The sequence below is a fragment of the Eriocheir sinensis genome, chromosome 8 (assembly GCF_024679095.1).
Source record: "Eriocheir sinensis breed Jianghai 21 chromosome 8, ASM2467909v1, whole genome shotgun sequence".
In the NCBI taxonomy this organism is placed as follows: domain Eukaryota; kingdom Metazoa; phylum Arthropoda; class Malacostraca; order Decapoda; family Varunidae; genus Eriocheir; species Eriocheir sinensis.
In genome coordinates, this window is record NC_066516.1 from 2,341,720 (window position 1) to 2,367,689 (window position 25,970).

Below are 25,970 nucleotides of genomic sequence, written 5' to 3' on the forward strand. Positions count from 1 at the left end.
ATTATGATTAAGATGAATGAGATCACTACCTTTGGAAGAATTCTTCTTCTTTGAGGTACGTCATTGGGTCACTGCGATCCTGTAAAACTGTGCGGGTTTTTTTTCTTTTTTTTTTTTTACAGCAAAGGAGACAGTTCAAGGGCACACAAAAAGCAAACATTAATGAAAAAAAAAGCCCGCTACTCACTGCTCCTAAAAAGAATCCAAAGAGGTGGCCGAAAGATAGGTCAGTTTTGGGAGGAGAGGTGTCCTGATACCCTCCTCTTGAAAGAGTTTAAGTCGTAGGCAGGAGGAAATACAGATGAAGGAAGATTGTTCCAGAGTTTACCAGCGTGAGGGATGAAAGAGTGAAGATGCTGGTTAACTCTTGCATAAGGGGTTTGGACAGTATAGGGATGAGCATGAGTAGAAAGTCGAGTGCAGCGGGGCAGCGGGAGGGGGGGAGGCATGCAGTTAGCAAGTTCAGAAGAGCAGTCAGCGTGGAAATATCGATAGAAGATAGAAAGAGAGGCAACATTGCGGCGGAATTTAAGAGGTAGAAGACTATCAGTATGAGGAGGAGAGCTGATGAGACGAAGAGCCTTAGCCTCCACTCTGTCCAGAAGAGCTGTGTGAGTGGAGCCCCCCCACACATGAGATGCATACTCCATACGAGGGCGGACAAGGCCCCTGTATATGGACAGCAACTGTGCAGGGGAGAAGAACTGGCGGAGACGGTACAAAACGCCCAGCCTCGAGGAAGCTGATTTAGTAAGAGCATAGTAAGAGTAAGAGGGTAATCTAATTCGTCGAATTTCTTCAATTTGGTCATCATCAAGCTCTTGTATGAGATGAATGACTCCACGAAAAAGTTCCAAGGCCTGAAATATGTACTGATAATACATGATAATCGAGTATACTTATACAAGTACCTACTTGTATTATATAATAACTGAAATGATGCGTTCAGGCCTTGATATACAGACTACTTCATACATTCTTTTCTTTCTACTCAAAGATTTATGCAGCTGGAAATCAGTAATGTCAATCTAGTAAAATTCTAGTTTAACGCCACACTCGGCAAATCATTTGTAGGTCAGCAGCAGGGAATTGGGTATATTTTACTTTATTCTCCGTCTCTCAACGGGACTTCTCACAGTTCTCATCGGTTAAATGTCATTATTCTATGCATTTTGAACCCCATATAAAGGCCTATGCGTCTCAAATTGCTAGAAACGCCGCTAGCGATTTTTAAAAAGTTAGTGGGGCCTCGGGGCGCCTTGTGGGAGAACGTAACGTGTTGACATTTCACGGGTAACTGACTCATAATTAGGTTAGGTTAGGCTTTACCATGCTGTTTTTAGTGCTAAAACAGCATTGTAGTCGGATGGTTTCCTGTGCACGACCGGACTGTCTTATCTGCTTCACTAGAAACCGTTTTTGTGCATAAGTAAGCAGGTTGGTCTAGTCTCTCATAGCCATTTTTAAACAGTGCGGCGCTAGCTGATACACAGGCCAGCCAACCTACTTGGGCGGGAGCTACCAACCTTTGCGAATCGTCCACAATTCTGTGGTATGCTAGGTCACGAGTGTGGTTGTCTAGCTAACAGCACACTGCTGGGTGTGCAAATGTTTAAGAAATCGAAACATAACTTTCAGGTGCTAGCATACCACCGTGGTGTGTTGACCTACGAAATAAAATTTTAGAAGTTTAAGAAAACGGGGGTGAGTGACCACATGTGGCGCTGCCTGTATAGCCAATACGGTCCATTGTGTCGATTTCTTTGGTACCAAGTGCCATCGCAGGATCATGGAGTGCTGCTGGAATGACTTGGTGATGAACTAGCGACTATGTGATGATACTGAATTGAGGCCTGTTACCAGCTTAGTCTGTGAATGCTAACTCTGGCTGTATGGGCATGTGACACACTTCCCGGATGTCAATCCTGCTCATAGGGGTGTTTCTGAACGAGACAAATCTTGAGTGAAGGAGACCAACTGGATGGCCACGTAACTCATGGATGGGTCAAATCAACTGAACCCTCCTGGAGGGACATGGTATGGACAGGGTAGCTGCATTTGAGCTTGCTAGAGGGGACCATTGGCATTGGAGGCAGCAAGGGAGTGAAGCGACGTGCCCCTGGGCTTATGCTCCCATTTTAATTCCATTCCCTTTAAATTCCCATTTCTCTCTTATCCTTGCTTATGTTACTACTGCGAAGTGGTAAGATCCATTAAATATTCAAATCACAACCCTTGCCTGTGGTACTCCCTACTTCAACTTGTTATCCCCCGTTACATAATCCATCGAGATTCTCTCATACCCTCTTGCAGCCGAACTATACCTGTGGACAGAAACAAACCCTTCTCAGCACAAAAATCCATGAAGCCTCACCTATTCTCATTCACTGCCTTATGCCCCATTTCCCAACTGCACTTGCAGTTTCCACACTAACAACTTTCACATACATATCCCCTAAAACAAAAACAAAAAGTTTTCATCCATTGCCTTGAATCCTCTCAAAATGCTCATCTCAAACTTGTCCTACACTGGGGCATGCACACAAACCCATGTGTACTTCATACGACCTATTCTACCTGTCCTCCACATGGAGAGGTGGTGGCCGAGCAGTCAGTGTGCGGGTGTGGCAAGCCAGAGGACCTAGGTTCAAGTCCCACTGATGCAGCCTGACAATTTTGGACCATTGCCGAGTGGCAGAAGGTTACGCACATGCTGTCCAGATCTTCAGTCACCCCTAACTTCAGCGACTTTGTTCAAGTGGGGTACCAGGGCCAAGCAAAAGTCATACATTATGGTAGCCACAATAAATAAAATTCACCTGCACCATTAATAGGCTGGGGTCGTCCAAGAGAACCTCCAAGAAAGCCTACTGCTGCTACAGGCAGCACTTAAAAGAAAAAAGAAAAAAATCCATGCCCATCCACGCTATCCATATTTATGGGGAGATCAGTATTGCACATCCTTCCATCCCTTCTCTATTCCTGCTTATACCACTCCTCCTAAGGTTGCCTCTCTCCAAAATTACTTTTACACTCCCACACACTGCATCCTTTCAGATGTGTTTCAATAACACCTAACATACCTACCTTACTGTCACAAATGTTTCTATTACTTCTTTCCATTTCCACTTTTCATTCAGCCTATTGATACATACAACCCTAAGGAAAGCAATTTTCCATCCACCCACTAAGGGGCCCCTGGAGCTGGCAGGCTAGAGCAGTGCTCATTCCCGAAGGAACACAGGACACTGGATAGTCAAGAGTCATAGGCATCACTGCCATTACTTGTAAGAATTACTCAACTATTTTGTTTGATTTCAGGGAGAAAATCCATATGCAAGTATAGTTTTCTATTGGTCTTACAATGGGGAGAAGAAATCATGGTCAAGGCAGGTAATAGCTGACATAATATATATCAACAAAAATGTCAATGAGCTCCTGTTCCAAGAATTGCATATACATTAATACAATATAATTAGTGTGCTTGCCTCGGATTTGAACTATCATGGTGTGAAAGACTGTCTGTCACTGAACATTGTAAAGGGATTTTGGCTTCATTTACCCTCTGCTCAAAGTCTCATCCATGTCTGTACTATTTAGAGGGAAACATATATAAATATTGAGAGAAGAAACAATTACTCACCTCTGGGCTTGGCAGTTTGATATATGAAAAATATAACATGGCAATACCCTTTGCAAATTTTATACATATATAATATACTTTTTTCTGGTGACATAATGCAGTACAGTGTATTTGCTTAGAGTGTCATATGTGCTTCACAGTGTACACAGTTGCTAGCACTGTAATTAAACATTTTCCTCTTCAGTGCACTACAGCTTTTGCTATGGTAGATAATTTGAACATTTTGACATTTGATGAGTTCTCTTTGACCATCTGCTAAGCTCTTAAAATAGGCAATGGAAGGTAGAATGCTCAACTAAGTCACTGTTACCACACTTATTCATATTTGCATAATCTACTTGAGGGGTTGTTGGCTCCATATAGGAAGTTTGGTCAACAGAAAGTAATTCATTTACTGAGCTCAGGAGAAGAGAAAGTCAATATGGGTTTTCAGGTAACAAGGCACTTTGGGGTGGTAGGTAATGAACCTTTTCTTAAAGCTGGTGATTTTTATAGCAGTGGTCTTGTGGCTTAACTTGGCTTTGATACCATGAGGATACCTGAGAGGTGCTTAGATGGTGTTCTTAGACAGTTAAAGGTGTGGCATTGGCTTGTCTCAGCATATAAATGATAATGTGAGTAAATTATGTTAGCTGGAAGTTAAATGCTTCAGGAGTTTCAGAATAAAATACTAGTTGCAGTATTGTCTTTAAGAAGGCTTTCAGGTTTATTGGGAGAGGTTGTGTCTCAGGATTATTGTATAATTTGGAGGAGTGACATGGTAGGTGGGCAAGCAGGTGGTGAGTGATGTGACACATCAGTAAGGCTTAGGGTTCTCATGTTCTGATCACTTGCTGGTGTCTTTATTGCTGAAATGTCACCCAACCTCTTATTAGTATATTCTTTAGTTTAGGTAAATATAGGTAAAAAGTGAGTGGCAAATTGACATTTCCCCACAAGGTTTTCACTCATGATATTAGTTTTAGATTGTGATACTGCTTGATGTTAGAAATTATGCATTCTAAGCAAAAGCATACACTTGAAATAACATTCCACCACAAACAGTCACAGATTTAAGAAGCTACATAAATGGTTCATGACTCCCTGTACTATGCATAGTCTCTAAGATGGTGATGCAGCTTGTTGCTGAGGAGAATCTAAATGTACCTAACACAGAGCATAAAAATTCATCATAATTCTGAACAGGTGCTCATTGTTGTTTGTGTTGCCTTCTTAATCAGTAAGTTTTCATGTAGTCAGCAAAGATTGTGGAATGGGAATGGTCTAACAGTCTACATGTTATGGTAAACCAGTAATTCTATGAAGGTTACTGACAAAATTTAAAGTTATGTAAATCTCTGTCCACTGCCTTAGCTGACTCCTCAATAATTATGCTTTATCGTGCAGCAATTTTTGAATGTCTTACTCTCTTACAGGATGAAAACCCTCAGGCTAGCCTTTGCTTTTACTGGGAGTCCCTCATGAGATCTGTAAGTTGCAGGGTTCTATTTTATATAAACTTGTGTGAGAGTAGTATTTGAGGTGTAATTTTGATAAAAATGTTTTTTTCAATGGGTGTCACCATGACTCAGTCATGTATTTATTAACCCCTAAAGGGCAGGGTTTTTTTTTTCCAATCCCATGCAGAGGGCGGGTGACGGGATTTCCCGCTCTGCCTTTTTCCGTCGTAATTTTTAAGTTTGCACAGGGATTTATGGGTCAGCATCATTCCTCGGCTGCCACACAACTCATACGTACCACGTTCAGTATTCCCATGACTGTAACAATGGCTGGAGGAGTGTTTTTTGGTTCTTCCTTGTCTGATTCCACGCCTGAGATTCCATGGCCAGTGACTCCAAACCCTTGACTCACAGGAAGGCTTAGCCCCGTTATAGTGCAACCTAGCATTGGTGGCCATTCTTTAGATCAACCTTATTACGGTAATGGTGGAAGTGATTCTGAGGTCCCTGAGGATGTATCCTAGCACCCTTCAGGGACATCAATTTCAGAATACAGAGGAATGAAGGGACTTTGCAGCGGGTCCTGGGTGCTCAGTAAGGAGGGCGAGGAGGGTGAGGGCGGCTCGCCAACCCCCGCCACCCACTCAAAATGCAGTGCTGTGAGCACAGGCCTGCAGCAAGGTGAAAATTAGTGTACTTCATCACGCCACCACAAAAATATCACATAATGTAGAGACTTCGGGTTTGTAGCAGACTGAAGAGGGAGGATGGACAAAGGAAATGGCCGTGAAATTAAAGCTCTTGGCTCAGGCAGAGCCTTCACGATATTGATCATGGAAACTGACCATTTTTTGGGAAAATATTAGAACATTATGGAGAAAACTGATTTCACCATACACCCCCGCCCTTCAGGGGTTAATGGGTTTGCATAAATATGAGCCAAAGTGGAGAGTGTTAGTGGAAGGTAAAATTAGAGAGAATTATCAATTATTAAATAAAAAATGGCTGCATCAAGTAATTAATAATTATCAACTGAACTGAATAGATGTTAAAAGAAGTCTGTTTATTGCATTGGAAGGCAATATTTTGCTGAGTTCAGATGCAAGAGTTCAGTGTTCCTTACAACAGATTATTGCTCAGTGTGAGGGAATGGAATGACTGTGTGCGTTGGATACTTGCATGGAGATTTTACATGATTTGTTGTTAAAAGGAATGTCAAAATACTTCCCCAATGTAAACTTACCATAGTTTTGATACTTCTTTTGACCTCTGTGTGGGAGCAGTGATTTGTGATCTATTATTATTTTTTTTCTCAATTTATGTAAAAATGCAGTAAAAGTGAAAGATATATACTCCTGTGCTTTTTTTTTGTCAATTTCTTCTAAAGTCTGGGAATAGGCAAATGAATTGGCAAATGGCAAGGCCACAAATAGCAAGGCCCAACTTGCTATTTGTGTTGTGTTCATTAATGATCACCTGGCCATAAATGAGTGGATCACAATCCTGTCTACTGTCTCCCTTTGCCTCTCTCCACTCCTAACACTCATCATGCTCAGTCACTTTATCCAGTCAAATTCTATAATGTTTTTACTCATATGGTAAAACATGGGTTACTTTGCTCTCCCAATGAGTTAAATGAACAATGCTTTCATTACATAAAGGAAAATTTAATGAACATATGGATGGATGAGGAAAGTGGGAAGTAAGCAGTAAGATTGGTATTTACATTAAATGCTTCAACAGGTGCGTGTTGATGGTCGAGTGGAGAAATTAGGGAACCAACAATCCACAGAATACTTCAACTCACGACCTCGCAGCAGCCAGATAGGAGCTTGTGTCAGCCCTCAGAGTCAGGTGGGCACTAGTATTAAAATTAGCTATACTTAAAGGTAAAGTTAGGGGCATATGCTAATCTGCATGTAGCCTTGGGGCCTTTAACCCCTTCACTCTGGCGACGCCGACGTCGGCGTCCGACGGGCATCTGACGGCGTCACCGTATGGAAAGGGTTAGTCCTCTTCTAAACCTCTTAATCCTCTTCCATTTCCTCTTAATCCTCTTCTATACATTTTAAGAGGAACTGGAAGAGGATTAAGAGGAATTTAGAGGAGGATTGAGAGATTTAGAAGAGGATTAATCCTCTTTCATTTCCTCTTGACCCTTTCTATACTGTGACACCGATGTCTGCGTCACGGATGGAAAGGGTTAAGCATGTAAGGGGGTCATCTAGACGAAACTCTATGAAAATCGATCAGAAAGGGAAAAATTGAGAAAATTATTCCTCAACTGCATATGCCCTTTGAGTCTATACATATTTTCATAAAAAATTTACATCAGTTTTTTTTTCTTATTGACATTACCATATAATTAGACCCCCTTGCATCAAACTTGACCTTATGGTATGTATTGAGCATGTATTACATCGATTATTACAATTATTTTCAAGAAACTGCTTCTTTTTTAGTGATATCTGGCTCCTATCCTTCTCTACACACAGGTTCACACACATATTCTCAGTGCCTGTTTGAGCTTGGTAAAGGGAGGCTGGGCTGCCTTGGTCTCCTGTCACACTCCTTAGGCATGTGCCTAGTACCAAGCTACCACGCTGTTTCTGCCATTTCTGAGAATAGGATGGCAGTCAAAAAGTTTCAAAGCAGCTTGCAGATGCAAGAAAGAAAATAAAACAATAGAAAAGGACAGCAAAGGACCCAGTGGTCATAGTCGAAGACAGAAGTGGTGCAAGTGTTCAGGGTTTACTCGGAATGCAAATGAAAGCTTCCATTCAAAGATTTGGGAGAGATGTCAGAAGATATAGTTTGCTGGAGCATCAAGGATCAGATTTGTTTCCCAAATCACCATCCTCAACTACAATTTTGGATACAACAAAGCAAATTTCTTGCAGCAAAATTACATTTGATTTTTTCCTGCTATTATGTATCGACTTATAGATCTGAAAGTAAGCGTTTATTACTTCACCATAAGCATACATTTCACATGAATATAATCAGGATCATATGCTAATAATTAAAGATATGGTGGATGCTCCCCTTAAAATCCAATGAAAACAAAGTCAAAGAAGAAGCAATGTCAAAAAGAAGCAGAACCCCAAGAATATCAAGGAAAAGAAGAAAGAGGTGACGTATGTGACAATGAATAGCTTGGCAGCTATGACACCCCTCCTTTGTGGGCCAGAGACATGCCAGTCCTCGTCGACAGACCGACTTGGTCGGCTAGATTTCGATCGCCGATAGAGTCGGTCTGTCGGCTCCCTGCTACGGGCCGCCTTTGGCAAAGGCCCGTGCTCCCTCTTGCAAGAGGGAGCAATCTTCCCCCCCCCCCCTCCTTTGTGAGATAATATCCCACCTTAAATTGAGGCAGGGGGTGACCAGGAGCCTTGTAGACAGAATATTTTATGCCTGGACATCAAAATATATGACTGAACATGAAAATATAAATTTTTATATATCATAGATAATAAATAAAGGGATCAGTGCCAAGGTATCACTTCGCTATGCTTGAATATTACGTATTCAAATCTATATCTGACCATATCTCAAAATGTAAGTTATGTACATTTGTACTCTAATTTTCTATCATTTTTCAACCAATTTCAATGAAACAAATAGTAGGATCATGCTTAGACTTGTAAGATTCGGTCGTTTACGAAGTGACTGAATTATGGTGGATTTATGTCTGAATTTTTATTTCATTCCTAAGGGAGGTGATGACTGAAAGTTTGAAAATTTATATTCTGTAAGCTAATGATTTTCAGTAAAATTTTCTTCTGTAACTTTGATGGTATAAACAAGTTACTTATACCATAATAATTTCATACATGAAGAGTAATTATTATAGGAGAAATACAGTAGAGCCCCATTTAGCACGAGAATTATGTGGATGAACGCGGTCGCGCTAATTGAATAAAGTAACCAATATGAAAAAAGTTATTTGGGGCACACAAGGGTCTGACTTTTGGGTTTGATAATTACTCAAAATACGCAGTCATCAGTTATCGAGCCGTGATGGTGACTCTTGCGGCCCAAGGTGTCGGCAAGTGGGTGTGATAAGAGTTTGGCCCCAGCAAAGGTTCGGCGGTCAGGGTGTGGGCGTGTGTGGGCGTCATGCCCGCCAGGCCAACATCGCACTCGTTATCATCGAGCGTGTTACGGTGATGGTGGCCACTCAGTCAATGGTGCCTCATCTGCCCCGCTGCGGCAGGTAATAGTGACGCCCCGCGGGGCCGACGCGGCGAAGCTCACGCCCGTGGCGACGCCCCGAGGATGACGGCGGAGACGGCGGTGGGGCCGGGACACGGAGTGTGAGCCCCCAGCAGGAGGCGGCAGGTGAGGCGGGCAGCCTCCGAGGGGAGCCAGGGGGGGTAGGACGACGTTAGGGAGCATGAGAGACTGGGACCGTGTGGGAAGTGGTGGCGGGGGGCTATGTTGTGGTGTGAGGCAGGCCGCGCATCATGGTGGCTTGGCGCAATTTTCAAAATTCAGTCGTGGTAGCTGCTCGCGCTAACTGAGGCTTTCGCGCTAATTAATTTTTTTCTTGGTAGATGGTGGCTCGCGCTAATTGCGGTTCGCGCTAATTGATCTCACACTAAGTGGGGCTCTATTGTATTCTTAAAAAATAAAAAATCCAAAAATAATTTCATTGGTAAAAAATAGAAAGGTGATGGACTTTTTTTTTGGGGGGGGGGGTGCTAAAACTTATGTGTATGGTGTCCCTTACTTCTGGTATAAGAATCATGACAATAACCCTTTAGATAAAGGAAATGGTAAAAAAATGACCGACCCCCTTATGCACTGTTAAGCTGTAGATAGATCTAGTGTTATTAGGATTATAATCTTAAGCTATAAAATAAATATACACCATAGGGACCTTTTAATGCTGAGAATAGGTAGAGGGCAGCATTGTGATCTATTCCTTATTGATGCTGAAAGAATGGCACAATAGCACTCTTTTGCTTCTCTAAAACACTGTGAGACAGAGTACCATAATCCCCCATTCTGATAAATATATTTTTATGAAACATAACTGAAAACATTGTTCTTTATTGTTTCTTTATTACCTGAAAAAAGGTCATAATAAGGAGAGCCTGGCATTTCCATCTGCTCACTATTCTTTTATCAAGCTGATGCAAAAGGGATTGAAGTCAGGCTTACATACTTAGATGTTACAACTGTGTTAGCATTATTTTAGGTAGTAGTACACTTTGATATATTTTGGCACATAAAATCCCAGATAGTCCAGGGTTCACTTCTGAAATAGCTATCAGTAACTATTTTCTCAGTCAAGAACAAAGTGACTTTAAGAGAATTCTCTACAAATTTTCCAAATAAATGATTAAATGTATCATTGCCATGTGTGCAGTGACTGCAATAGTCAAATGCCAGTAGCTTCAGATGAAGTAAACAGTGCCTGAAGTGCCTGAACTCTTACCTGTCAACATTTGTTGTAATTTTATTTACATCAGAAATAAAGCTGAGAGTCAAAACAAGTGCTTAATGAAAATGCATGAGTATAATTCAAATATCCTTGGAAACCTGTATAGCTACTTTTACATCAGCTCGATGATAAGGCAGCAAATTCTGCACTTTTCGCAATCAAACAAACAAAACAAGACATAAAAACAAAAGCGCACCTCATATCTTTCTTTGTTTACAAGTGCTGCTGCCCGTGCTGTCCCACCGCCACCACCACACCATGCCGACACTTCAGTCAATCAGACAAAACAAAAAGAAACAAACAACCGATGAAAATGTAAATTAAACACAACGTATGTGAGGGCACTGAGGAAAGCACTTGGTGCATCTCATACATTTCTTTGTTTACCAGCACTACTGCCCTGTACACCTCACTGTCACTACCTAACCACGGCACCTCATTGCCAGTCTATTTTAAGTTTTTGAACGGCATTATGTCCGGTTTATGTCAAATATAGTATATGTGCATATAAGTATGTGAGCCTTCTTGGTGTCTTGTGGAGAGGATGTGGCCATTCAGCACTTGGCAAAGGAGGCAGCATTGCAAAAAATGTCAATCAGTCAGGCAAGTGCAGCTCGTATCCCATTTTTTACCGTAAGAACATGTACAGTCATACCTTGGTTTATGAGTTTAATTTGTTACGGAATTTTGCTCACACACCAAAACACTCATAAACCAAAACGAATTTCCCCATTGAAATTAATGTGAATCCCGTTAATGCGTCCCATATCTCAAAAAAAATATTTATATAAAAATCATTTTACTTGTTATTTTATACAGAATTAAAGTAATTTTACCAACAAATAGCAATGATAAATAATATAAAAAACGAATTAATGTGTTACGGTTGTTATGGAGACTCCCGCAACCGCTAACTACGCTCGAGGTGTAAGCTTCACACCGGGGTTTATCAGCCGCAGTTTCCCTTTTCTCGAGGCACCAGAACTACGTTTGACCACCAACGTGAAGTTAACCTGACACATCATCCGAGATGAAAGTTGAATAGGAGTCAGTCATGTCGAGGAGGGCATACAAGCTGTCAAGGTTCGCACCCCATTCCTATTGCGAGCATAGTATTCGCCGTTCCTGTTTTCTTCTTTGCAGCACCATCCTTTTTAACCATCTTTCTGGGGGATGTTGTTAAAGCACAAAGAACCCACACTGTAGTGCTGAAAACACAAAGATAGCACACCAAAGCACAAATGCAATCAGACACGAGCGCACGATTCCTGCCACCCTTTCCTTAAAATACGGATTGCCATTTGTTCCGTATTTGGCTGCCTGAATGGTTAACCTGGCGGCTTCGGCGGACCCTTATTGGGGCTCCCGCGAGTCAGTCTGCTGAAACGGCGGATCCCGTTTCGGGCTTGGCTCAAAACTCCTAATTCGAGCTAATTGTAGGCGATGGCGACATAGAGCAACCCACCATGCATGCCCTGGGTCATTGTGGTGGGTGAGTCATCTTGAGGTGGGCTTATTTATCATAGGTGGTGCTGCAAGGTAATGGCAGACTGAATTAGCTATCCATACAGTAATCACTTATCAATTCTCTAAAGTAGACAACAAGCGACTCTCGGCTAGATGCCACGTGTCACGAGACTGTTTATTTTGTAACAAACATCACCCAAAAAGAATGGAGTTTGAGTAAAAGTAAAGATTTTTAACGGCTTTATGGTTATGAGAGGAGTACTCTAATATACGTTTCATGCTCTTTTCGGTCTCAAAATGCAGTGTAATGTTGACGTTTCTCGGCCACTTCTTGGCTTTCTCATAGCCGAAGTCCACGGGTTAAGCAGATAAAATTCAGTATTTTAAAACTGTATTGAGTGCATTTTTTGGTGAACCACAAAACCAGTCCCTAAAATTATGTTTGTCAAGGGTCGTCCTGAAATACAGTACTGTCTCCAAGTTTGCGATAAATAGGTCAACGTTGCGGGTCGCAAACATTGAAATTGCAAACTTTGAACCATTATTCTTATGGGGAAAATTGAAAACCGTCGACATCTCATCTGAAATGCCAGGCCGAAAGCTGGCGATAGAGAGAGCTGGAGCCCCCGCGCCCACGCAGCCTAGTGCGTTCCACGGAAGAGCCGGAGACACGCCAGTCTGAGCTCTCGGCACAAGTGGTGAGAGGGCTTGACCGCCACTGCAAAATGCAAGCCACAGCACACCAGGCCGTTGGCGCCACACCACATGAGCGTGTCCCGCCTGTGACCGGAGCTGCTTGAACCCTGCCGTGGATCCCTGCCGCTGCCCCACCGCACCGCCTTTAGCGCGGATGGCAGATGGGGACCGGGAGTGAACGGAGAGCGCCACACCAGGGCTTTGAGGGCCCAAACGATGTGGGATGGAGGATGAGAGATGTATAAAGGATAGCTCGCTAAGCATTTGTTTTTCCCACAATGCACCGCGCTTGTGACGTCACATGTAAACAGAGACGTCACTGGAGACCCACATGTGTGGCCACGGCGCCACTGGATTGAAGTTTCAGAGAATACCACACTTCATGATATGATGTGTAAATCCTTTAGTAAAACCAAGATTCAAATGAGACTCTTGCTGGAGAGGGTCTCCAGAGCACGTCACTGCCATGACAGTATAGAACACGAGACGTCATGGCTGAGTTGATGATGTTTCACTGAACCATCCTTAGTTGGGTGGGACCGCAAGGGTGAGGTGAACAGTGGCAGTGGGCGGCAGAATACAGTGTTGTGGTGATGACGCCGCAGTGCGCCCTGATGTCACGACCCCCTCCACCCCGTTAACTAGAGCGGAAACCACCACTTTCTCACGCTCGCCACCCGCAAAGTTTGGGTCATATCGCAATTTCAGTTTTCAATAAAAATTGAGTTTTTTGGGTCCCCATTGCAAATTCGGTGAATCGCAAACTTGAAGCTCACAATCCTGGAGACAGTACTGTACATGTAAAATATGCGTTGTAACGTCCCTCCCCCCTTTCTCCTGCCTGCACCAGCAGCGGGCAGTTGCTGTCAGTCATGGCAGGCTAGAGAAATTTTAGGGATGCCACCCGTTCCTTATAATATGGATTCGTTCTGTATTGGAGAATGTGATGTTGCGTTCCTTATTTTTTTTAGCTCAAGAGGGCAACCCTAACTGAGACTCTATTCCCATTGTTTTCCACTTTGAGCACTCAAGTCTTGCGGCGAACTAAGGGGACCCACGCTCACGTCTTTGACTTGTACAAAGAGACATGCCATTCCTCATCGAAAGACCGACTTCGTCGTCTAGGCTGACGTCAGCCAATAGAGCCGATCTACTGACATCCTCCCCTCCCTTTCATGAACCGTCATTCAGCAAGGGCCTGTGGTCCCTCTTTTGAGGGACATACGCGCTTGACCCTGGCGGCCTCCACATAGCCCGTATACCCACCCTTGATGTGGCGACAAATTAAAAAAAAAAAAAATTGTACAAATAGGTTGCTCGTATACTAAGTCATCACTTGTAAACCAAGGCATTTTATGAAAATTTTGTTTGCTTGTAAATAAAAACACTCATAAACTAAGGCATTCGTAAACCAAGGTATGACTGTATTTCTACTACGCAAATTCCTACTACACGACGTAGTGTGTCGCCCCTATAATCGCGTAGTAGGCGTGCCTACTGTATTATGCTGTTCCATCAGATAAAGACAATGTATAGTGGTACCCTCTACCTACACACAAGTTTTGAAAGTCCCTCATTTGTATTTTATAGTTGTTGTTAAAGAGTTTCTCCCTCCTAAAAGGGTGTAGCACGGGCCTTTGCCAGTGGCGGCCCATAGTAGGTTGCCGACAGACTGACTTTATCGGCTGGCGTCAGCCAAGCCGATGAAGTCGGTCTGTCGACGAAGACTGGCGTGTCTACTAATATAGTTATTTTCTTGTTAAATGTATGGAAAAGTTTAAAGAAGAATTGCATAAATAAGCATATTATTATACTATCATAATTATGTCCTTCACTTGAGCTTCAAGGTTGATGTGTAGATTAACCAGATGTGGGAAAAAAAAAATTTCAGTTCATAAAATGAAAGGCTTTACAGGTGATTCTGGGCCGTCATATTCTTGAAGAGAAGGATAAGCAGCTGCAAGAGAAATACAAAGATGAAGAAACAACAATTCCTAAACCTGAATGTTGGTAAGTAATATAAAAGTAGTAGCTGTTGGATTGACTGTTTGGAATATGAGGAAAGTTTCCAGATATTCTAACCACCCTTACTTTACAGTGTCCGCGGAAACTATTGCGCGCGCCCCACACTTGCATGTAGTGTTCACTTGTCATCGTTCCATCCTTAGGAAGGAAATACAGCCCTCCATGCCCCCCATCACCACTAAATGCACCCCACACCATTAAGCTGGTAGGGTGTTTTACAATTTTACTTGTGTACTGAGGCAAGTAGCGGTTGGAGTTCTTGGGACGCCTCACTTTCCCTTGCCGTGTTCTGATGCATCTGAAGCTGCTTTCTTCACTAAAAAGCACATTCCTCCATTGCTCTGGAGTCCACTCCTTGTATTTGCGTGCAAATGCAAGTATCTTCTTTCTCATCAGCTTTGTAAGAAGGGGTTTGTCGGCCGGCCTGAATGTTGGTAGGTCAAGCTCCTTTTGTAGCCGTTCCTGGATGGTTTGCCCTGCGACATCTAACAGATCTGGGTGCAACTTCTTCAGTTCACAAGCTGTAATACACGGATCCTTCATAACCTCACGCATAGACTTCACAACTAGTTGACGGGAAATCTCTTCAGTCTTGGCGCGCTGGCTTCGCGTAAGGGGCCGATTGTTATGGCGACTTTCACTGCGACAACTCAAACACACTCTGCGTTCTTACTCCGAATTTAAGTGGAAACAGGACGAAATCTTCAAGTTTTAGTGCATACAAGCAGGCAGGAGTGTCTCTAGAGTGATTTGGTCGAGGATTCAAGGTAACTTATATAAAATAGCACCATGCGTGCACTTTGAAAACGTTGTGTAAAAAATGGCAAATTTGCGTAACTTTAGGTTGAAATCTTTACGTAAAATGAATGATAACTGTAGGATAGTGAAGTCCACAGTTTTACGTATTAGGAAACAAGAAATGTACGTTAGTTAGTGCCTACATGGCAACTCAGCTCAGTTCAGCGTCGCCTAACTCGCCTTAGGCACGCAGTCAGCTGGGCACTTCCCCTCTGTAAAGGATTATCGCTGTCCTGCCTCTGTTTACTCTCCAAGTAAAGGACCTACAGTTATTCATCGTCTCTGTACCCTTCCCCACAACTGGACGAGCGTGCAGAACTTCATGGTGAGCAACAGGTTGGCCCAGCGCCTGCATTTGCTGAAGCTCGTCGGGTTCTACCCGGGACGTGCAGGCCGACCTGGACCGGGCCAAGGCAGAGGAGAAGGAGGACGACGAGGTGATCTTGGCCCAGCTTGCCAGGGAGCTGGCCGACGACCAGCCGGACCCGACGGACGAGTTGCTCCTCGCCGCGGTCGGCAACTACGCCGGCTACCTGGCCAGGAAGGTCCAGGCCAACTCCTCTGTGGCCGAGTGCTGCAAGCAGGAGCTTGCCCAGCAGGAGGAGATGAAGATTACCGTGGAGCTCGAGAGGGCGACCCGCCCTCTGTGATGTTCGACGCCCTGGTCGAGCTGGTCGACAGGGAGAGCTGGAGACGGGCAGGCGGTCCTGAAGCGGCCATCTCCCAATGGCCCACATGGCGTCCTTCGGGATGTCGCTGTGGGACTCCCTGATGTGCAGGGAGGACAAGAAGGAGCGCAGGTTGAGGTTCCTCTCCCTGCCATGCGCCACAGGGACGGGTTCAGGCACCTCCTGGAGTTCCTGGCGGCCTCAGACCCGACCTTGCAGGGGTACAGGTGCCAGGAGGGCACAACCTGGCCAACACCATCTTGCCGCACATCAGCAGGTCCCTCTTCAACTGTTTCGTGCTAATTTCTCCAAGGACGTGACCTCAGAAGCGAGGAAGAACAAGGCCTTGAAGCAGCCGACCGGCAGGAAGAGGAGCAGTATCGAGGAGGGCAGGAAGGAGACGGCGAGGAACAGGGACGTGTACAAGTCCAGGAAACTGACCGGGGCCCACAAGTCATAGGCCAAAAGGCTAAAGTGATTGTTCAGGACGAGGGCCAGATAGCCGCAAGGCGTGCTGCGGCAATAGTGACATCGAATTCAACCAAAATAAGTTGTGATTGTATATAGAAAATGAATATTTTGCTTTTGTTGAGTAAAATTAAGATGTTTCTGCATGCTTTCCTCAAGTATTAAGTTTCTAATGTGAAAATTAAGTGATTTATTAGATGTTAAAACTTACGTAAAAATTGCACTAAATAAAAAAAAATAAGTAGCTATTTCGGGCAAAAACTTATAAGATATGCTAAATATTGCTATTGATTCTGAAAATATAAGTGATTATCTCTGCATTTGGTGATGTTTGTGCATCTAGCGTAAAATCTGAGGATTTTATAGCCTTTTTAAGTTTTGTTATACTTATATAAAAAACAATTAATCGGGATTTTATTAGGGAACGACTTTGAATTTTTTGATACCGCTGCTCATGGAGACTCATATATGCCTAAGAGAGGTGCCTGTTTTAGTTTCAGGTCGCTAGCTGCTTTGGTTTTGAAAATATTTAAATTTTAAATTTTTGAAAATCGGCCCCCTGCGAATCGGCCCCGCGCCCCGTTTCCCGTCAAGAGATTGTGAAGTCTATGCCTCACGCTTCATGAAGACATCAGTCGCCTTGGATGTCTTTCATGGCCTCCCAGATGCTGGTTTCTTAGAGGTGTGGTGTCTGGAGGGAGGGTACGAGCGGCTGCAATCAGGCTGTGAATGGTGCTTTCGTGTTGCTGTGTATGTCTGGAAATTTCTTTTGTTGGCACATTTTCAGCCTTCCATGCCAAAATTCTGGTCTTTTCTTCAATGCTGAGGTTGGCTGGAGCCATGCAGATACCGTAGCATAAAAAAAGGAAGGCTGGGAGAAAAAAGAGGTTTATAGGGCGTTATGGAATGGAAAAAGTGTCGTACACTCTCTTTCCACGGCGGCTCACTGAGCACTGAGGCGAGAACCGTCAGGTGTCAGCCCAGAGACATACCCTCACATTTCCCGCGCTCATGGCAGCAATACAAGACGTAGAAAAATGGCGCAAATTGGCTCCACTGTACGATAGCCTACCTCACCATAATTCGGAGATTTTCGGCAGTAGTGTGCAATACTTTCCGCATACACTGTAAGGCCTTGACTCGACTATATATTCATTGTTTATACATATATAAAACTCCAATTTTTCTGTAAGAACTGTATAATCAGCTTATATTATATGCTAGTACATATTATATATCAGCATGTATTAGATGCAAGATATTACATTTTGATCTTTACATTCAGGTCATTATCCCCTTGAAGACCCCATCCATAAAAATAACAGATTTAGTCGTCCATTAAATCTTCACATGGCATTCTAACATTTTATAAACTTTGCGCTTTTGCAAAGCTGTACTTTCTATTCCCTACACACATACTTGTTTCACAAACATTAGTTTTTAACTTTGCTTTTTGTCCTTTTTAGATCCATGAAAGTCAGGAATGCTAGTCTCTTCTTACATAGCATTTATTTTTTTGTTTTAATTATCTGTATATACTTTGATTATTGAAGATTTTAAATCTTTCAACTTTTTATCATGTTAGACACTGTTCTTTTATCTCACAAGTTTAGTTTCACCAGCTAATCTTATGCATTAAGCTATTATCAAGCAACCTTGTCTTCCTCCCCAGACTTAACAGCAGCAACTCATGATGGCAGAAATAATCACCTAGTTGTGCATTTTCAGGGGAGGATTTCTGCTTGTTCCTGACAGCATAGAGTTCTGGCAAGGACAAACCAATCGAATACATGACAGGATTCGATTCAGAATACCAACGAAGGATGAGACTATAGATGAATATCTAACTAAGACTGGAGAAGAGGGCTGGGTATATGAACGTCTTGCCCCATAGTTAAATATGATGTAAATTAAAATTTTGAGTTTGCACTGTACATTATAGTCACAATAACTGAATTTGATCATCTGATTTGTATCTCTTCCTTATTTGATTTTGTGTATGAACTCTCTGTTTTCACAAAGTAAAGATTTTATTTACTCCTACGTATGTATAATGTAATATCACAAGGCATTTCAGAAGGTAATATCAATATGAAATGACATATATATACGTATATATATATATATATATATATATATATATATATATATATATATATATATATATATATATATATATATATATATATTTATATATTTATTTATTTATTTTATTTATTTATTTATTTTTTTTTTTTTTCAGTTTGTGTAAGTCTTAAGAAGCTGCTTTATTAAGAGCAACTGTGTGAAATTTGTCATTTTCTTATGGAGGATTGACAGGGAATCTTGAATGTAGGTTTGAGTGCCATTATAGAGAAGAAAGTTTCTGGTAGGATGTGTATTGTTGATAGCTGGAGAATTTGGTGTAGTAGTGATTTTTGATGATGTTGACCAGCTATTCTAAATAAAGATGAAAATACAGTATGGATTACTGAAAAATCACACACACCCAAAAACATGCAGTTCTGACCACAAATGAGGCACATCACTGAATATATGAACTTTGTGAGGATCACTCTTCATAGATTCATAAGATTCATGACCAAACATGTTTTGCCAATATATATTTGCCAAAGATTATTGGAAGTCACAATACAAGTAAAAAGAAAATAAATTCCACAAATATAATTTGAAAACTGGTTTCAGCCCACCAGTATTAGTGACTTTGAGATTGCAAAGTCAACTGCAGTTCGTTTTATATATATATATATATATATATATATATATATATATATATATATATATATATATATATATATATATATATAGATAGATATATTATATATATATATATATATATATATATATATATATATATATATATATATATATATATATATATATATATATAAACTTGAATAAGCATTTAGGACATCATCTGGTGAAAAAAAAATATCACTTTGTGTTTGAATGGCATCATGCTTAACCCGTCTGCTGCGATTGCCACAGATTTGGCTTTCATTGGTAGCCTGGTATCATATACTCCCAGGTCTCTCTGCCACTGTGCTGGATAGTGGAGTGTTTCCCATGTGGAATTGGTATGCTGGATATCCCCTCCCAAGGTGCATGACTTTACATTTTTCTTCATTAAATTGTGGCAGCCACTTTTTGCTCCATTCCTGTAGCTTGGTGATGTCTTCTTGTAGTCAAGGGGTTAGGTTACATGGGTTGGTGAGAGAGGGCAGCTGACAGGGTGCAGGCTGTGGGGAGGGACTGGGGACATGGCATAATATTTTGTTAAATAGGTTTCAGACATAAGCCTACCTCCATTATAATAAGATCTGTATTTATTACAAATGAGGTTATTTTAAAATTTTGGGAACTGGTGTGGTTGCATGTGGGATATATGTGATGGTGCATGTGCATCTGCATCAAGTGGGCTGGCTCATCCAGCCTCTTCCTTCTCTCCCCTCATCTGACTCCTCCTCACTTGCAAAATGCCCATACTGTCACTATCTGTATTCACTCATTCAGGCTACCAGTCACCATCATCAAACAATGGCGAAAGGTAATTATATATTTCCTTTGTTTTTTTTTACTGCAAGGGAGGTAGCTCAAGGTCAAAAAAGAAAAAAAGAAAAAAGAAAGATAGAAAAACACAAGGTACTCTCCAGTGAAAGAAGACAAATGAGAGGCCAGAAGAGAGGTCAATTTTGGAAGGAGAGGTGTCTTAACTGATACTCTTCTCTTGAAAGAGTTCAAGTTGTAGGCTGGAGGGAGTACAGAAGGAGGAAGACAGATGCTGAGTTAACCAGCAGAAGGGATAGGGATAAAATAAGAGATAAGTAAGAATAGGGCTACCTACAAATTCATGTGCAGCGGGGCTGCTGGAAAGGGGGGAGCATGCAGTTTTCAAATTCATCAAAGCAGTTAGCATAAAAATATCAATAGAAGATAAAAAGAGATGCAACACTGCAGCAGAAATTAAGTAGAAGACTGTCAGCTATAATATAGTAAGAGGAAGTGATATAAGACAGAGTCTTTGACTCCACTCTGTTTTCTCTTTCCTATGTCTTAACTAATGGCGAAGTGTTCACGTTTACATAGATTTTTTTATATATATTCTTTTAATTAAGAATAACTACTTTTTTGTAAGGAGTTATAATTTTACAACCAGCAAATTCAGATGTGGTGTTAATTAAAATACAAAATCAATTCAATTCTTTGTATAAATATTTGTCAATCATTTGCTTTCATATGAACCTTAGTTAATAACAAATAAGTAAAATCATCCTTTAAAGTACATGAAAAAGTATACAAATGAAACAAACAAATAAAATTTTGATGGATTTGTACCACCGGTGGTGCATATTGTGGTTATAATGTGTTAACTTGTGTATCACTTGGAATTTCCTTTATTGTATACCTATGTATAATTTAACAATGTAGGTTTCTCTTCGTATGAGGTACAGTCGCCACAAATGAAGTCGGACCCCTTGTGTTTAAAAGGCGCATAAAATAGGAGTCAGACATTATTCTGTAAGTTTTGCTGAAGTCTGGTGATATGTGTCTTGGTGACACCTAGCAACTCAGGGAGTATATAAGCTACCCTAATGAGCCAGACACCCTCACTACCCTCCAGGTAGAGGAAGTGGGAGGATGCATGTATGAGCTCTTGTATTGCACTTCATCTTTCTCCTGTACCTATTTGTTGCAAGGCTGCAAAACCTTACTCATATACAGGTAACTCGATTTACGCAAGTATTGTGTCCTTGAAGAGGTCACGTAAATCAAAAACAATGTAAATCGAACAAGAGGTAGGTTTGTACCTTTATTGCCTACTGTATTACTTTGACTCCTCCTCCTCTCGTGGTTCCTCCTCTGGCTGCCCTTCCCCTCGTGGTAGCACAGCAGCGAGGGTGGTGTTGTTGAGTAGCGTGGCAGCATGGGTACTTTATTGTTCAAGTGGTGCGCGGGAAGAACTGAGCTCAGCTGTGTGGCTGCAGCACCGTGTGAGTCCGGTTGCGTGAGACATCTGGTGGCCACTCCACAGCAGCGAGGGTGTTGTTGTTGTTGAGTAGCGTGGCAGCGTGGGTAGCTACTGTATTGCTGTTCAAGTGGCGGGTGGGAAGAACTGAGCTCAGCTGTGTGGCCGCGGCGCCGTGTGAGTCCAGTTGCGTGAGACATCTGGTGGCCACTCCATAAAATATTGCGTATAAGTGAAAAAAACATGTAAATTAAACATTCATTTGGATTTTGGACCCCGTGTTATTTAAAAAACGCGTAAACCAAGCTCACGTAAATCGAGAGTTACCTGTATCCAATATGGGTCCTAAGCCACTGGCAGATGCGGAAAAGGGTCGTATTCGAGCCCTAACGGAAGAAAAAGTCTGCATTATTGAAATATGTAGGCGGGTAGGATGTGGCAAGACGACTGTAAAAAGGCTGCTATCTGCTTCACGCCACCTCCAGCCAAATGAAGTTCCAGCACATAAAACACGCCTTGGAGCCAAGAGAAAGACTTCAAAGGGCAAAGATAGACTCATGGTGATTGCTTTGAAGAAAAATCCACGTTCGACAGCACAGCAACTGAAGGAAATGTACCATGCTGACTGAGCTCAAGAATGTCTCTGAGAGGACAGTACAACATCGTCTGCTAAAGGACCTCAAGATTCCTAGCCGCACTGCTGCACTCAAACTGCTTCTCACGGACCAGATGAAGAAAGAATGATTGAAATCCACCATGGAACACAAGGACTGGACTGCAGACCAGTGGATGGAAGTCATGTGGTCTGATGAAAGTACTGTTATGCCGGACGTGTTACTTGGGTTCCGTGTCGCCGTCAGGAGACTCCGTGGGAGGGAGATATGTAAACACTTTGCACAGCTTCTGTAGTTTAATATTCCTCCTTAGTAGTACACTTAACTCTGACTCTTCACTTACCACTAGCTTACTATGACTGGGACTGGACTCCTCTCGCCCTCTTCTATATATATCCAGAACAGTACAGTCTAGATTCTAGAATGTTACAGTATATTTTAGATCATACAAGAACATGTAGCAAAAGTATGTGCGAGTTGGCAAAACTTCCCGCCTGGCGCCTGGCCGCGCCCCGCGGGGCGCGGACGAGGCTTTGCTCCCCGCCCCCCTGCTCGCTCTTCCCGGAGCCTTCTAGAGCCCCATGGACGCCGGGGGAAGCTTCCAGCACAACACTATCCCCCCCTCTTAATTGTGATCGTCCCGATCACACACTTAACTATATACAAACATAAGAGAATTAATCAAAAACATAATAATCGTCATATCGCTGTGGACGCCTGCGTTGTCTCTGTCTTCTGCTTGGTGTCTCCTGCGCGTCTATCTCCTGGTGCGCCTTGTCGTCGTCCACTTCTTGGGGTGTCCCTGGAACATCTACCGAAGCTGGGAGTTTATCTCCCTCGGCTGAAAGGTCCAGAAGGCCTATGTCGTCGTCGACCTCCTCTCGGTCCTGGACGTCCCTTGCGTTTTCGTCGGCTGCTGGTTGTCTGTAGTTGTTCCAGGTGTAGTTTCCCGGACCGTAGTACCTCCATAGGCGGTTGACGTGGACAACTTTCGGCTTGGTCCTTTCCGTTTTCCGGTTTCGGTAAGTCACGTCGGAGAGGCGTTCTAGCACAGTGTAAGGGCCTTCCCAGGGGCTCTGTAACTTCGGAGACTGTCCTTTCTTCCTCTGCGGGTTGTAAAGCCAGACTTGGTCTCCTTCCTTGAAGTCAACGTGGCTTGCCCTCATATTGTAACCGCGCTTCGTGGCCTCCCCGGAGAACTTCAAGGCACCTCGGACTTGATGGTGCACCTCTTCCAGCCGTTCCTCTAGTTGACGGGCAAAACTGGAGGCGTCCCTTGGAAGGCTTTCCCCAGGAGGCCTTCCTGTCAGTAGGTCCACCGGCAATCGCAGCTCACGTCCAAACATCAGCTTTGCCGGTGAATACCCCGTAGTCTCGTGGGCGGCAGACCTGTAGGCCATGAGAAGCGCAGGCAGCTTCTGATCCCATGAAGACTGATCATTATTGTACTGCTTGGCCAACTCCTGGCCCAACGTCCAATTAAACCTCTCCACCATTCCATCTGACTCTGGGTGCAGAGGGGTGGTCCGGGTCTTCTTGATACAGGTAACTCTCGATTTACGCGAGTGTAGCGTTCTTGAAGAGGTCGCGTAATTAAAAAACAATGTAAATCAAACAAGAGGTAGGTTTCAGTCGAAAAATAAATACCGTAATTTTCGGCGTATAGCGCGCATTTTTTCACATAAAAAATGCCTGAAAATTTAGCCCTGCGCGTTATACGCTGAATGTACAAATTTTTAATGATTTTTTTCTTTGGGATGTTTTTAAGGGTCTGTTTTTCGTCTTATCCAATAACAACGTCAAACATACCTTTATTATTGTTTATAATCCTTCATAGTCCGTAGCTGTCCTATAATATGTTACCATAGAATACAGGGCGATCTAATAACTACTATACAAAGACTAAATCGGTGGAAGATTGTCCATGCCTTGCTGTTATCCCGTTTTTCCGTCGGGCGCCATTTGTATGATCTTGATCTTGATGTCACAGGTGGCTTAAGATTGTATGACTAAGGAGCAGTACAAGCTACATAAAAAATCATATTGGAAAAAAATGTCCATGTGTTCATTATTAATTATTAATATTAGTGAGAATAATGGGGTGAATATGATATCAGAAACTGTACATCATGAGTCTTGTACGAGGAGTTATTTCACGCAATCCCAGCCCGGCCGCCATTTGCATTGTTTACAAACCACACAACCACACCCACACAACAAACAGCTGCATGCCTCGTGTCACCAGAACCGAGATATCCACTCGGGCACTCATTCTCAGCCTCTCTCGTGTATGGAAGAAATGAGGGACACCATGAGGGGCTGGCTAGTATTGGTACCGGTACCGAGCAGTCTGGTACCGGTACCGTACCGTATTGCTGGTACCGTTAGTACTGGTACCTGCCCACCCCTATTGTTGAGTAGCGTGGCAGCGTAGGTACTGTATTGTTGTTCAGTGGCGCGCGGGAAGAACTGAGCTCAGCTGTGTGGCCGTGCGAGTCCAGTTGCGTGAGACATCTGGTGGCCACTCCATAAAATATCGCGTATAAGTGAAAAAAAAACCGCCTAAATTAAACATTTATTTGGATTTTGGACCCCGCGTTATTTAAAAAACGCGTAAACCAAACTCGCGTAAATCGAGAAGTACCTGTACCCAGAAGCTTGCAGCACTCAGCAAGGACTGTTGACTCAAAAATCCTTCCCTGGTCAGAATGGAGCTCGTTAGGCACACCGAAGCGACAGAAGAACTCCTCCACCAAAATCTTGGCGATGGTAGTGGCTTCCTGGTCAGGGATGGCGTAGGCTTCCGGCCACTTGGTGAAGTAATCCATTGTGACACAGATGTACCTATTTCCGTTCGTCGTCAGAGGCAAGGGTCCTGCTACATCCACTACCACCCGTTCCATGGGGGCTCCAACCTGGTATAGTTGCATTGGGGCACGGTGACGCTTCTTGGGGCCCTTCTTTGCACAGCACACCTCACACGCGTGACACCATTCTTCCACGTCCTTCCTCATGCCAACCCAATATAACCTTTGGCGCAGGCAACTCAGTGTCTTCTTTACCCCAAGGTGTCCGCTGGTGATGCTGTCGTGCATTTCTTTCAAGACTCCTTCCCGGGACTTCACAGGTAGCACCGTGGACCAGTAGTGGTCAAGACCATCATGAGAGACCCAGCGTCGCTGCAACACCCCGTCGTCTATCCGAAGAGTGTTCCACTGAGTCCAGTAATTCTTGGTGGTAGGGCTTTCTCTCGAGATTACTTCCCACCCAAGTCGCGTTGACGACTGACTCAGCCACTCCATAATTGGTCTCAGATCTCGGTCCTCCCGCTGCAGTTTTCCCAAGTCTTCTCATGGCACCTCCGCTGTCTGTTCCACTGTAGTGCGGCGGCACATATTCTGGACGCTTTCCCTCTGGAGGCAATGTTGACACTCAGGTAGGCAGGGGCGCCAGTTCAAGCTGTCCGCGTTACCGTGTGTTAGCCCAGATCAGTGCACAATAGTGTAGTGATGCTGCTCTAGTTTACCTATCCAGCGAGCAAGCTGGCATTCAGGGTTTTTCAGTGACTTCAACCATCGCAATGCAGCGTGATCCGTGCGGATGGTGAAAGTTGCACCGTACAGGTAAGCATGGAAAAAGTCAAGGCTCTTGACTACTGCCAGGAGTTCTTTCCGGGTCACGCAATAGTTTTTCTCGGCTGGGGTGAGCTTCTTGCTGAAGTAGGCCACAACCCGTTC

General features: G+C 43.2%; 1 protein-coding gene across 7 annotated transcripts in view; it reads left to right on the forward strand.

Moving 5' to 3' along the window:
• Positions 1-19,116, forward strand: part of LOC126995370 (pyridoxine/pyridoxamine 5'-phosphate oxidase-like) — a 50,037-nt gene extending 30,921 nt beyond the window's left edge. For 2 of the 7 annotated variants that reach the window (XM_050854866.1, XM_050854871.1), the window contains 5 exons: positions 3,322-3,393; positions 5,059-5,112; positions 6,826-6,936; positions 14,610-14,704; positions 18,382-19,116. In XM_050854866.1, coding sequence (XP_050710823.1) covers positions 3,322-3,393; positions 5,059-5,112; positions 6,826-6,936; positions 14,610-14,704; positions 18,382-18,547 — 498 coding nt within the window. In that variant the 3' untranslated portion in view covers positions 18,548-19,116. The other 5 variants (XM_050854869.1, XM_050854872.1, XM_050854873.1 and 2 more) reach the window with 5 other exon arrangements.
• Positions 19,117-25,970: the final 6,854 nt, after the last annotated feature.